Here is a 14,944-nt window from a genome sequence, read left to right on the forward strand (position 1 = left end):
AAAATCTGTTTGGTGGCTTCAGCAACATATAACAGGGTAAGTAATTTACCAGGTATCTATTTCATTCTAAGATGAGTAGGAAATGGCAACCCACTCCAGTATTCTTGCCTGGAAAATCCCATGGATAAAGAGCCTGGCGGGCTATAGTCTATGGAGTTGCAAAGAGTCGGACATGACTGGTTGACTGAGCACTCATATTTCATCCCGTCGCAGGGGTCTCAAACCTAAAAAGTGAAGAATAGCTTCCTCTCGCTCCACGGCAAGAAACTGAACAGGAGGGCGAGCACTGACTGTTTAAGAAGGACGAGATCTACATCCCAGGGGTCAGGTCTACGTGCCAAAAGCTGCAAGAATTAGTGAGAAAAGGGGAAAAAACAGCGTAGAGGAAGCCGGGTTCGCAAAAATTTACCTTTCAGGGCCAGCAGGTGCTCCTGTTTGGGGGGATTCACCTCCATTTTGACCGGCACTTTGAACCCACTGCCTACGGAGGCTGAAGAGGTTCACTTAGCTCGGAAGAAAACAGAAAGCCTAAGTTCCGGAAGACCGCATCACATTCCCAATCGTTTCTTCTCTGCTGGTGGTGCCTTAAATTCTCTTACCACGTCCTTTAGCGACTCAACGGCTTCCTTTTACCAAAGCCATCTCTTGCCTCTTAGAGATATACATAAAATACTTCTCTATTTTCCAGCCACAATCACAAACCGCGACTTCAAGAAATCACTCCTCGGAGACAATACGCGGCCCTGCAAATACCTACATCTCCCAGTAACTGCTGTAAGATGTGGCATGCTGGGATTTGTAGTTCAAAAGCCGCAAAGCCTGCAGGGAGATGAAGTCCCCTTTCATCCAGTGCGTTTTACAACTGGGGAGAAAAGGTCTTTACTGGAACAAGAATTTCACCCCAAAACCTTACTTCTGTCTTAACCCTTATCTTTTGCTTTAATTTTACTCCTCTCATCAAATTGGTAGAAGTCTGACGGAGACTGAAAATCTCCAGACTCTTCAATAAAAATAACAAAGCTCCCATTCGCAAGCCTCTGCTGGCGTCAAAAGGTGCGAGGAAGCCTCCTCGGCGGGGCCCGGCGTCGTAGTGCGCCTGTGCGCCAGCGGCAAGCGCCGAGGCTTCTGGGTAGGTGGCTTTACCCCGCCCCTCATGTGAAGGCCTTCTCGGCTGCTTCAGTGGCGAGGCTCCTTCTGGGATGGCTGCTCTGGTTGTAAACAAGCCTGGAGCGGGACTAGACAGTGGTCGTCAGGGCAGCCGGGGGACGGCCGTGGTGAAGGTGAGGGACCTTGCGTGCTCTGTTCTCCGCCATCGGCCTCCCTTCGGTTCATCCCGGAGATCTGGCTTTTTTTTGGGCGGGTTGCGCGGACTCGGGTCCCTCTCCGCTTTACAAGCCTATGCTTCCCCTCCGGACCTTTATCCCTGCAGGCTTGAGGTTACCGGGTCTCCTGGTCATTCTAGTCTTTTGTAGTCGCCAACGGGGACTTTTGTGAAAAGGATCCTATGGGCCTGTGAGAGTGACCTGGGCTGATCTTTCCTCAGGCCTTCTGTTTTTAGCTAAGCCCAACAGACATTAATAAGCTTATTTTTATGAAATTGATCCATTATTATTGACAGATACTATCTTAGATATTTTACCTCGTTAATATCTATTTATGAAGTAATTGTTGATTCTAGTTTTACAAGTGAGGAAACTCAGGTTTCGGTTAACACTGTAGCTGAGCCAGAATTGACTGCTCTAAAGTATTCTTTTCGTTAAAGCACTACTTCTTTTTAATCAGACCTCTGTTATTGGTTGACCTGCCCTCTCCTCTTTTGGTAGTACGGGTGTTCAACAGCCCCGTTAATGCTCGGGAATATCAATTACCCTATGTTTGAAGTTTGAAATTCTGCCATGTTTAAATGCTCTAAAATGGGTTTACCAAAAATTCAGTTGAAATAACCGTAGAATCCACTTTTCCGTATATAGATAGATCTGGAAGGGAGAACTGATCTTAATAACCTTTAGAATCCCCTGTAATCTCAGATAGTGCTAATTCGTATTCCTGGCTACATATTACTGAGGACTTGAAAAAAAAAATACAGACACACACAAAAACGATTTAATCCCCTAGTTCAGCTTAAGTTGTTATCAGTATATTTTTTTGCATTCCCAGAATACTTTTAATGTGCAACTAGGGTTCAAAACCATTGAAGGAGATATCTGAAATTCTTTTAAGATCTTGAGTAATAGGCACCTGTGATTTTTCATCTAACGTTGGTTTCATATGACAACGAATGATACATTTTTGCCTTCAACTATATTATCAATCGGTATTGGTGGTTGTTGATTCGTCTTTTAAATATTAATAAAGTTATTTTGAAGATACATAGCATATCTGAGATATGAAGCTGCCCTCATTATTTGGCTTGTATGATTGAGATTTTATTTATTGAATTGTGCTTTTTCTAAGTAGAGAATACCTGAAGATTGTTTTGTGAAATAACCTGAATTAAGAAGTAATAGGAATGTATATTACTACTGTCTCTGCTTTTGTTATCTTGTTTGTCTTAAAATCTGAAAAATATACCAAAACCTGATGTAACTCCAGTTTATTAAAGCACAGAGATTGGTAAATTAGAGGCTCATTTTGTTAATTTTCATTTTTATCTGTAAAACGTGACTGAGATGTGCAGTAGGATAGTCCTTTTTGGCAAGAGCCTCATGCGGTAATTTGTAAGATAAATTACAAATCAAATTAAAAAAAATCCTCATGGCCATTGTTACAGATGGAAGTAAGAAGTGTTCATTGGAAGGTAAAAGTTGAAGTATATAATGCTAATGTTTGTATCTATAAAATGACTTCCTGCTTTATGAACGAGTTGCTAGAGTTTTCTTGTTAGGAAAAACAGACAGAAATTGGATATGAAATTATTTATCTCCACAAAAGAATAGTGAACTGCCTTCAGTTCAGTTCAGTTTAATTGCTCAGTTGTGTCTGACTCTTTGTGACCCCATGAATCGCAGCACGCCAGGGCTCCCTGTCTATCACCAAATCCCGGAGTTTACCCAAACTCATGTCCATCAAGTCGGTGACGCCATCCAACCAGCTCATCCTCTGTCATCCCCTTCTGTCCCGTCCTGCCCCCAATCCCTCCCAGCATCTGGGTCTTTTCCAATCAGTCAACTCTTTGCATGAGTGGCCAAAGTATTGGAGTTTCAGCTTTGGCATTAGTCCTTCCAATGAACACCCAGGACTGATCTCCTTTAGGATGGACTGGTTGGATCTCCCTGCAGTCCAAGGGACTCGCAAGAGTCTTCTCCAACACCACAGTTCAAAAGCATCAATTCTTCAGTGCTCAGCTTTCTTCACAGTCCAACTCTCATATCCATACATGACCACTGGAAAAACCATAGCCTGGACTAGACGGACCTTTGTTGGCAAAGTAATGTCTCTGCTTTTGAATATGCTATCTAGATTGGTCATAACTTTCCTTCCAAGGAGTAAGTGTCTTTTAATTTCATGGCTGCAATCACCATCTGCAGTGATTTTGGAGCCCCCAAAAATAAAGTCTGACACTGTTTCCACTGTTTCCCCATCTATTTCTGATGAAGTGATGGGACCAGATGCCATGATCTTCATTTTCTGAATGTTGAGCTTTAAGCCAACATTTTCACTTTCAGTTTCATCAAGAGGCTTTTTAGTTCCTCTTCACTTTCTGCCATAAGGGTGGTATCATCTGCATATTTGAGGTTATTGATATTTCTCCCGGCAATCTTGGTTCCAGCTTGTGTTTCTTCCAGCCCAGCGTTTCTCATGATGTACTCTGCATATAAGTTAAATATCAGGGTGACAATGTACAGCCTTGATGTGCTCCTTTTCCTATTTGGAACCAGTCTGTTTTTCCATGTCCAGTTCTAACTGTTGCTTCCTGACCTTAATCCTTTGAAAATATGGCCTCCTTTATTAAAATTTAATTTGCATGAGATAAGTTTGAAGCCCTCTTTGGCATATTGTGAAGTTTATAACACTAAGAGCTTTTTTCCTATCTAGGACTTAATTTCTTATGCTGATAGCCACACTTCCTATTCATAAATACTGAAGAAAAAATTTCTTACTCTATTATTTACTGAGATGATGCAAAATAGTCTAGTAACTGTGGTTTACTAGAATTTTACTAAAATTCAATGGAATTTTACTAGTACTTTTTGAAAAAAACCTATGGTAGTAACATGAATAATGATGCTGTTAAAGATACAAGATCTGAATGAAAAAAGTAAAATTTTAATTTGGTTCTTTGGAGTTTTGTGATATATAATGGTAATATATTATGATGTCTCTATATGAGAACATTTATTTAAAATGTTGCACTTACTTTGTAATATCTAATTTCTAGTGTGAATATCTTTTCTGTAATTTGATATTGAAGATTTTTTCTTTTCTTTTTTTTAAGTGAAGATATTTGATACTTTTTTACTGACTTTTTAAAAAAATTCAGGATAATATGAAGTGTGTATATTGTATATATATGTGTGTACATATATATATATGATTTATGTGTAGTTATTCTCCAGCTGTTTCCATTCTTCAAAGAGAACTACAGTTACAATGTAATGTTACATTGTAACATTACAATGTACTGTATCATGCCAGAAAGATAGTAGGCTTGTAAAGCAATATATATATAAATATATATAAAAGAGAGTGAAAAAGTTGGCTTAGAGCTCAACATTCAGAAAATGAAGATCATGGCATCTGGTCCCATCACTTCATCAGAAATAGATGGGGAAACAGTGGAAACAGTGTCAGACTTTATTATTTGGGGCTCCAAAATCACTGCAGATGGTGATTGCAGCCATGAAATTAAAAGACACTTACTCCTTGGAAGGAAAGTTATGACCAATCTAGATAGCATATTCAAAAGCAGAGACATTACTTTGCCAACAAAGGTCCGTCTAGTCCAGGCTATGGTTTTTCCAGTGGTCATGTGTGGATGGGAGAGTTGGACTGTGAAGAAAGCTGAGCACCGAAGAATTGATGCTTTTGAACTGTGGTGTTGGAGAAGACTCTTGCGAGTCCCTTGGACTGCAGGGAGATCCAACCAGTCCATCCTAAAGGAGACCAGTCCTGGGTGTTCTTTGGAAGGAATGATGCTAAAGCTGAAACTCCAGTATTTTGGCCACCTCATGCAAAGAGTTGACTCATTGGAAAAGACTCTGATGCTGGGAGGGATTGGGGGCAGGAGGAGAAGGGGATGACAGAGGATGAGATGGCTGGATGGCATCATCGACTCGATGGACGTGAGTTTGAGTGTACTCCGGGAGTTGGTGATGGACAGGGAGGCCTGATGTGCTGCAGTTCATGGGGTCACAAAGAGTCGGACATGACTAAGCTACTGAACTACGAATATTCTCTTTAGCTCCCCAAAGATATATACTTGCAAAACAGTGTATATAAAAATATATGCCTCCTTTATATCTTCTCCATTATGCAAAAGTTAAATATTCTATATGTTATTTTTCACTTTGCTGTATTCATATGGAATCATTCTGTGTATACATAGTTTCCTGACTCTTCCTCCCTAGACTGCATGTGTGCGTCGGTGCTCAGTCATGTCCGACCCTTTGTGACCCTGTGGACTGGAGCCCGTCAGGCTCCTCCTCCATGGGATTCTCCAGGCAAGAATACTGGAGTGGGTTGCTGTTTCCTCCTCCAGGCGATCTTTCCAACCCAGGAATCAAACCTGCGTCTCCTGCGTCTCCTGCATTGCAGGTGGATTCTTTACTGCTGAGCCATCTGAGAATCCCCCCACTAGAGTGCATAGTTTTGCAGTATATGAATGTTGCTTAATTTATTTTCTGTGTATATTTACTTTGTTTCCAATATTTTGCTAGTGGAAAAGATGCTTGAAGGAATAATATATAGGTATTCTTATACATATGTGATACACTTGTAGGATAAATTCCTGAAAGTAGAATTACTAAGCTATTCACACTGTTGATAGGTTTTGTCAAATTGCCTTCCATAGGGGCTATATCAGTCAATAAACAGTTCACAGCAACCGGCAGTTTATCTACTCTCCCACACTTTCATCAGTAGAAAGTGTTATCAGCTGTTTAAAATATAATCTGGAAAAAGTATATTGATATAGCTTCAACTGATTGCAAAATGCTTTGAGTGAGATTGGACATCTTTTCATATAATTAAAGATCTGTTTTCATTGCCTTTTCTGTGAACTATGTGTTACATTTAAGCTTCTTTTGGACCATACTGGGATTCAAGCCAGTCATGAATTATCAGTTTATTTACAGTGAAAAACATTAACATTTCATGTGCTGACTCTAGCTTGACTGTAGAGTTACTATTAAAGTTTTACTGGATTAAGTCTGATTTTCACTCTGGGTTTTTTTTTTTTTTTAACCTTGTAGTATGTATTTGTTGGTTAAAATTTTTACTTTTGTTGGACTTTATTAACCTAAGCACATAGGTGCTTGGTATTTGGAATACCTTGTTCCTGAGGGCTTTGGTCTAACAGGGTAAGAGAGGCTGGAAAGCCAATTAAAGTATTAAAAAGTGTTTTGGGTATTGAGATCAACACTTATCCATGGTACATGGGAACCCTAAGGATAGTGTGTTCACTTAGGAATTTGTTAGTTTGTTAATGTAAAAATAGAATCCCTAGGAAAATGTCTCGTTAGCTGTTTTTTCAGTGTTAACGTAAAGAAAGAGGCAAAAACAGTTTGGTGTGTGCCATGAACTGCAAGTTATTTGATATAGTTTGAGAATAGAATTTGAAAGAGAAGAGAAGCAATAGAGCAGGAGCCATGCTGCGGCAGGTCACAGATGGTGGTTCTGGAATTTGGGGTACAGTCAAACAGTTCAGTGTGGGCATGTTTAAAAAAATTATTGTGGAAAACTGCAAATATATAAGAAATAACCTTCATTGATAAAGTTTGTTGACTAATTATAAAACAAACTCATGGGCTGAAGAATTAGAATATGCCAATTCTTGTCACCCTTCCTTTTTTTAAATTGAAGTATACCTTTTTTTTTACTTGATGTGTAGTTGATTTGTCATCTTTCCTACGACTGACTCTGTCTACTTTCACAAGTCAGGTACCTGTGATTGGAACTAGATAAACAACAAACTTTCTAACCCGGGGCGTTATTATTAATTGAGAACTTGGAGTTGAAATTTAAGTCTAACTGCATTCTTACCTTTACATTGTATGAAGCAAATATATGTTAGAAGATACTTGAAAATTACTTATAGTCTTGTCTTAACTTCTTTATCATTTACCAGGTAAGTTGTCATCCTAGCACATTTATCAAATAATTTTGTCCAAATTAATGTTGGGTTTTCGGAGGGTTAGTTAATTGCAGAGAAATTGTTTAAGAACCCAGCTTCAGTAGAGTTATATACTGTTAGGTATTCACATACAACGAATCATGTCATAATTTTCAAAACTTAAGATGTTAACTTACAACATTGTTTTGGTCCCTGACACTTATCCTTCCAAGGAGATTTCACTGTGATGTAATTTTCATGAGATCTTTCAGATGAAGTAATAAAAGATGATTTAAGATTTTACACCTAGACAGTTTTTTTTCATGGAGGAAAAGTAACAAGATTGATTCATTAAATACGATCAGACTTTTTTTTTAGCCTAAAATATTTATGCTTTAAAGTCTTTTGAAGAGCACATGTGTTCTTTCCAATTATTAGGTGCTGGAGTGTGGAGTTTGTGAAGATGTCTTCTCTTTGCAAGGAGACAAAGTTCCTCGCCTTCTGCTTTGTGGCCATACAGTCTGTCATGACTGTCTCACTCGGCTGCCTCTTCATGGAAGAGCAATCCGTTGCCCTTTTGATCGGCAAGTAACAGACCTAGGTAGGAAAAAAAAAAATATATATATATATATATATATATATATATATATATATATATATAAAATTGTTCATGTAATACAAATGTCATAGTAGACAATTTCTTTCTACTTGATTTAAAAAATTATAAAACTCTGAGCGTTCCCTGGCAGTCCAGTGGTTAGGACTCTGTGCTTCTACTGTAGGGCGAATGGGGTCTTTTCCTATCGGGAAACATGCCAAGGTGTGGCCAAAAAAATAAACACAAAATTCCAAGGAGGGTTCAGTTTCTTTTAAAACCAGTAGTCCTGAAGCTATAAACTAGCCCCACTCTTAGGGACTAACTTTATTTCATCTTCTAGGACTTTTATATTCAGTACTTAATAGATCAATAGTTTTAAGACACCTGAGAAAGATATGCTAGCCTTTTCCACTTTCCTGTAAAACAGGGTTTACCTTAGACATGAATAGGCCATTAAGGAAAATACAGATAAGTACTTGGAGTTTCAACATGTTATTTATTGATATCAGAGACAGAAGTATTTTTAGCATTTGATAACTACTAAGTACTTCTTGTTCCTCCATTAAAATGTGTTTAAAGGTCTGGTGGGTTTTTTTTTTTTTTCAGTTTTTTGCATACTTTTAAAATTTTGCTTTATAGTTTTCAAAATGAGTTATTACTGTAGGATACCAGATTTGGAAATGACATTTATTAACATTTGAACAGTTATCTTACAACTATAAATTTTATGTTTATTCTTTTTAATGGTGGAATTTTTTCCAAAATTAATAGTTTAAGGTTGTCATTTATTTTTAGTTCAGTAGTACTGTTTAAGACTGTTCAGACTATATATCATGTGGAACACATTTGAAATAATTAAACAACCAGGAAAACAAGCAAGAGTACCCAGATTTTTAGAAAGCTTTAAAAATGCTAAGAAACATTGTTGTAAAATATTTTCTTATAAGGGTAGGATAGAATGGGTTTTTTAAGATTTTGGTAGACTTTGATTTAACTAAGTAGTATGCTCATTTGCCAGAAAACTAGTATAAGACAGTGTTAGCATTATTATGGATAGCATTAACATCATTAGTCAAGAAATAATAAGGTTCGGGGGGAAATGTCTTTTATTTTTACAGTGTTTTTATTGTGCTTTTATTCTGTAATTTATATATATCATACCATCTTCTTTATATAAAACTGTATAGAAGTAGTAATACTTTGCAAATGTAAGATAGACCCTTTCTTTCTTTTGAAGGGCACTGTATCTTCCCTACATAAATACCACAGTGTGGGTTATTACTACCCTCACTGTGATAAACTAGGAATTCGTGACAGGTAATGGTTAGTGATATCCTAGTTGAAATCAATCAAACCAATAATTTTGCCTTGAATATAGGTTGTGATTTCTATGTTCTTGTTCAGTGACCAAGTCATGTCCAGTTCTTTGTGACCCCATGGACTGCAGCACACCAGGCTTCCCTGTCCTTCACTATCTCCTGGAGTTTGCTCAAACTAATGCCCATTGAGTTTGTGATGCCATCCAACCATCTCATCCTCATCATCATCTTATCTCATCCTTTTCCACCTCTGCTCAATCTTTCCCAGCATCAGGGTCTTTTCCGGTGAGTTGGTTATTCACTTCAGCTGGACAAACTGTTGGGGCTTTGGTTTCAGCATCAATCCTTCCAATGAATAGTCAGGGTTGATTTCCTTTAGGATTGACTGGTTTAATCTCCTTGCTGTCCGAGGGGCTCTCGAGAGTCTTCTCCAGCACCACGATTTGAAAGCATTAGTTACTCAGTGCTCAGCCTTCTTTATGGTCCAGCTCTCACATCTGTACATGACTGCTGGAAAAACCATAGATTCGACTATATGAACCTTTGTCATCAAAGTGATGTCTCTGCTTTTTGATACACTGTCTAGGTTCATCATCACTTTTCTTCCAGGGAGCCACTGTCTTTTAATTTCATGGCTGCAGTCACTGTCTGCAGTGATTTTGGAGCCTGAGAAAATAAAATATGTCACTGTTTCCACTTTTTTCTCCATCTGTATGCCATGAAGTGATGGGACCAGATGCCATGATCTTAGTTTTTTGAATGTAGAGTTTAAGCCAGCGTTTTCTCTCTCCGCTTTCACCCTCAAGAGGCTCTTTAGTTCCTTCTCGTTTTCTGCCATTAGAATGTTGTCATCTACATATCTGAGGTGGTTAATATTTCTCCCGGCAATCTTGATCCCAGCTTGTGATTCATCTAGCCTGGGATTTTGCATGATGTATAGTAATTACTATACCTTGTAGCTTAGAATTTTACTCTGATTCGAGCCTATGGAATATGTGTTAATGACCCTTGATATAGTTTGATGTCATTATTTTTAAATTTCTGTTTAAAATCTATTATAGAAATTATATATATATATAAATTGCAGAAAATTTGGAAAATCTATTAAAAAGTATAAGAAAATCATTTGTATTTCCTGCTTATAAAATCAAGTTACTGTTTTTTCTTTCTTTCCATATGACTTATTATAGGATATTGAATAGAGTTCTCTGTGCTATACAGTAGGACCTTGTCATTTATCCATTCTATATATCATAGTTTACATCTACTAATCCCAAACTCCCAAGCCATCCCTCCCTTCTACCACCCCAATCCCCATGAACTGCTGTTAATATGAAAGAATCAAAATTAGAATTCTTCTTTAGTATCAGTAGTTGTTTATCATAGTTATTAGTACCGGTCAGCATCATTTATGGTTCTTCTCTTCTTTCCTCATGGTAAAATTACACCTTCCTGCTCTCTTCTGATTAGGTAGGCAGAGCTGTGTGATTTTCGTTTAACTAGTGAAATTATGAGTAGAAGTGAGGTGTTAACTTCCAGATAGGAGCTGTTAAGGATGGATTTATGATAGTTTGTAGTAAATTGTTTTCCCTGCTGTAGTGAGGTGATACAGGTGGTTGGAGCCTCAGTGGCCTGTGTCCTTGATAATGGACAGAAGGGAACAGAATCTCTCTTGTCATCACCAACCCCTGAGATGTTATATGAGCAAAAAGCAAATCTTTGTTGTTTTAAGTCATTGAGATATTGATTTATTTTGATAGTCACAGAAAAATTAAATGATATCTTAGGCACTAGATAGATACTGTTTAAATACTACTGGGAGTTTATGTGTTTGTGTTTAATATATAATTAAAGTATTTGGATACTGTCAAGATAATACTTTTAAATAAAGGACTTAGTGTACTTCTTAATTTTTTATAAACAAAGTGGATAGAACCCAGTTTGATGTAGAATATGTGTGAAAAATTAAATCAGTTCAGAAAGCCTTGCTAGGATGGCAAGACAGGGGGGAAATGCTGGGTAGGGGCTGCATATAGATACTTGGGAAAGGAGGTCACAGAAATCAGAGAGGAGGGTAAAGATATTTAGCCTAGTTAAAAATATTTTTTTGAAGAACCATAACTAGAAATGGCTTTTTTCCTTACCTTTTCTTCAGCTTTCCTTCTTCCTTCCTTTTTTTCTTCCTTCCTTTCCTCCCTTAGAAAAGAGGGGCCAAGAAGGACGGAAGCCTTGTAACCATTGACTTCATCATTCTTTTGTTTTTTCAATGAGTATGTATTAGGTGGCAGCTTTGTGTCAGATGGTATTTGTTGTATAGAAGCTCAGCGTAACAGATATTCCTTCTAATTTCCAGAGGATCTGTCTTTTATTTATAGTCTTAGGAAGAGTTTGTGTTTATGTGTGCTCATGTGTGTGGCCACGTATGGATGCACATATGCTTGTTCACCTGGCCTTTTATGGTCAGTTCTGGGGAAAAGAGGCATTGGTCCTCATTCAGATGTGCCCTAAAGTCTTATCTACCTAAAAGGGAGTATCGTCAGACTTTAGTGTGAAACTCTGTGTATGTGTGTGGGAAGGAGTTTATATATTTATTGATTGCCCTTAGGGTTCTAGGTTAGATGAGATATGGGGAAATGTCTTTAGCTGCTGTAGTTCCAGTTTAGAGATGGATTTATTTTAGGTTAAGTGTATCTTTCTTTCATACTGTGATTTTCAAACATGCATCATATTTTATGACCATATTTGTGGTCATAAAATCAGTTTAACTGTCTGTGAATAATATTTTTTAAAAAGAAATAGGATAAAACCAATCAGTTTGTTGCACACTGCGAGGGTGAATTTTGGTTTGTAAATCTTCTGTTTCAGTGGTGTGTGGGTGTGTGTGTGTGTGTATTAATTATACTGGGTTGCAATGTAAAATATATTTCTTACTGTAGGTTGCTGTTAAAAATATTTAAAGCAAAAAAAAATATTTAAAGCACTTTTTTTGGATATATAGTAAAAGTGAGGAAATAGAATTTATAAATTATAAATTATATTGAAGTTAAATTATAGAAAAAGAATAAGAAAAGAAAAAATGTTTCTGCTTAGAATGCTAAGGAGTTCTGTGTTTTAAGGAGAATATTAATATTGCTGTTATATCATTAATAGGAAGTGGAGGAATTTTGAATTTTGAAAATTTAAACATTAATGATTGAACTGTGAGACATTGAAATTACTATCAGGATATGGGGTAAAATAAATAATATTCCATTTTGTTATATTTAGTTTATATGTTTATATTCTAGGAGATTCAGGTGTCTGGGGACTGAAGAAAAACTTTGCTTTATTGGAGCTTCTGGAAAGACTACAGAATGGACATACTGGTCAGTATGGAGCTGCAGAAGAAGCCATTGGGATATCTGGAGAGGTATCGATTGAACTGTTGAAATATTTGTTAAATTTAAAATATTTGCCATTATATGCACAATATTACCTTCACTTGCCCTATGAAGTAGGATGCCAGAGACACAACTTTTCATTACATTGTAGTTCTGAAGGCAACAGAATCCCCAACTGAAGAAAAGCAAAACTGAAGCTTGAATTCTCTGAAAATATATGCAAACTCTGTTTTTTGTATGAACTTGTTTCCTTATCATCATTAGTTCTACATAAGGGTAAAGTGGAAGAGTAAGATTATGGATGAATACGAAGGATATGTAGCCTACTTTAAAGCAGAGGATGCAAAAGTGAATCATTCAACAGTTAAAGCACAGAGAAAGAAAGAGGAACTCCATGAAAGGGACCTTTTAGCGTAGAAACAAAATGCCTTACAGGTAGCCATAGCTCCTGAGGGAATTACTATTAAATATCTTCATGAAAAGTTAAATTGTATGTAGATGTACTCTCTTTATCCAGACAGGTTAGTGTCCAATAATTATTAGAAGGCCATTAACACAAGTTAAAATACACATTTTTAGCATAAAATTTGTCTATATAACTCATAGACTGTTTTGAATATAGGAATAGTTGTTCAGTAAATAGTTAATAATTTTAATGAACACCTTGAAAACCACATGTTTAGTATCAAGGAAAATGTCAGATTGACTTTTTACTTCTCTTTTATTAGACCATGATTTCCTATATGAAGTGAATCAATGAAAGTAATCTCAAACTGAAGCACTGTTTTCTAAAAATTTTGCAGTTCTTTCCCATGATTTATCTTTTACCTTTAGTTTGAAAGACATTGAGGATTATCTAACATTGATCTTACAAATTTGTCAGCTCTAGAAAGCAGAAGACATGACTTTTTAATTTTATACATAGGCATTTTTCATAGTTGTAAGCAAAGTTGTTTAACTTTGGGTTCATTTTTTATTTACTGTGATACTGAATGATACCATTGATATATTTTCTAATTTTTATTTCTACAGAAATTTATACCAAATCTTTCCCTTTCCAGTTATGGCCTTTTAGTATTTAGAAAAAGTTTTTGAAGCATTCTTGATTATCTGACATGTAAAATTGACAACTCAGAATGCTTTTTAACTAATTCATAAAAATAATAAACATTTATAAGGTTACATGTAACATTTTTATTTTATTTATTTTATTTTTTTCTTAAATTTAATGATTTTCAACCAGGATAGTGCAGTGGACTCAGCTATGGAGTTTTAGAAAAAATACACAGCCTGGACTTCATCTACACCTATTGAGCAATGGGTATTTCTCAGGTTGGAGTCCAAGCATCTTTTTAAAAGCTTCACTTGGTTATCTAAGTAATAAAATTTGTGCTTCTCTTTTTCTATACATTATGCTGACAAGTATATTTAAAGCAGGGGGGAAGTATTTACTATCAGTTCTTTCAGTCTTAAAAAACACAGACTTCTATCCTCTATTGTTCGTTTCTTGTGTATAAAGTGAGGGGATTTTGCAGTAGATACCTTTGCACTGACAGTGAATCTAAAATAATGGTTTTATTTTTGGCCTCAAATTCGTAGCATATATTGATGATCAGTTTTGGAAATAGCTTTCACTTACCTATAGACGTGAGTAGTGAATGACCTTTGTATTTAATGATCAGTTTATTTTTATATATATAAAGATTATGGGCTTTTATATTTCAAAATTTGGCATGTTATAATGATTGGGGTTTAGTTTAAAAAATTTTTTTAAAATCAAAGTATAGTTACTTTATAATATTATGTTAGTTTCAAGCATACATCAACATGGTTTGGTTATACACAAACACACACACATATTCTTTTTCAGATTCTTTTCCATTATAAATTGTTATAAGATACTGAGTATAGTTCCCTGTGTTGTACAGTAGGTCCTTGATGTTTACCTATTTTATATATAGTAATGTGTAATTTATTTCTCCTCCCTCTCCCTTGGTATCTCCTTTGGTAACCATAAGTTTGTTTTCTGGGTCTCAGTCAGTTTCTGTTTAATAAAGGGGTTTAGTTTTAATACATTACTTTTTTGTTTATCAGAGCATCATTCGTTGTGATGAAGATGAAGCTCATGTTGCATCTGTATATTGCACTGTATGTGCAACTCACTTGTGCTCAGAGTGTTCCCAAGTTACTCATTCTACGAAGACACTAGCAAAGCACAGGAGAGTGCCTCTAGCTGATAAACCGCATGAGAAGACCATGTGCTCTCAGCATCAAGTGCATGCCATTGAGTTTGTTTGCTTGGAAGATGGCTGTCAAACTAGCCCACTCATGTGTTGTGTCTGCAAAGAATATGGAAAACACCAAGGTCACAAGGTAT

The 14,944-nt window shown here is 36.4% G+C and overlaps 2 protein-coding genes across 6 annotated transcripts in view; one reads left to right on the top strand and one right to left on the bottom strand.

Moving 5' to 3' along the window:
* Nucleotides 1-775, bottom strand: part of TRAPPC13 (trafficking protein particle complex subunit 13) — a 35,229-nt gene extending 34,454 nt beyond the window's left edge. For all 4 annotated transcript variants that reach the window (XM_012096837.4, XM_004016931.5, XM_004016930.5 and 1 more), the window contains exon 1: nucleotides 410-775. In XM_012096837.4, the coding sequence (XP_011952227.1) occupies nucleotides 410-455 (46 nt within the window). In that variant the 5' untranslated portion in view covers nucleotides 456-775. The remainder of the gene's footprint in view (nucleotides 1-409) is intronic.
* A 378-nt stretch (nucleotides 776-1,153) lies between these two features.
* The window catches only part of TRIM23 (tripartite motif containing 23), a 34,656-nt gene continuing 20,865 nt past the window's right edge, over nucleotides 1,154-14,944 (top strand). The window contains exons 1-4 of one of the 2 annotated variants that reach the window (XM_004016933.6): nucleotides 1,154-1,280; nucleotides 7,709-7,871; nucleotides 12,475-12,596; nucleotides 14,662-14,940. In XM_004016933.6, coding sequence (XP_004016982.1) covers nucleotides 1,200-1,280; nucleotides 7,709-7,871; nucleotides 12,475-12,596; nucleotides 14,662-14,940 — 645 coding nt within the window. In that variant the 5' untranslated portion in view covers nucleotides 1,154-1,199. Of the gene's footprint in view, nucleotides 1,281-7,708; nucleotides 7,872-9,272; nucleotides 9,473-12,474; nucleotides 12,597-14,661; nucleotides 14,941-14,944 lie in introns of those variants that run through there. The other variant, XM_060400386.1, reaches the window with a different exon arrangement.

Source organism: Ovis aries, chromosome 16 (genome assembly GCF_016772045.2).
Source record: "Ovis aries strain OAR_USU_Benz2616 breed Rambouillet chromosome 16, ARS-UI_Ramb_v3.0, whole genome shotgun sequence".
Classification (NCBI taxonomy): Eukaryota; Metazoa; Chordata; class Mammalia; order Artiodactyla; family Bovidae; genus Ovis; species Ovis aries.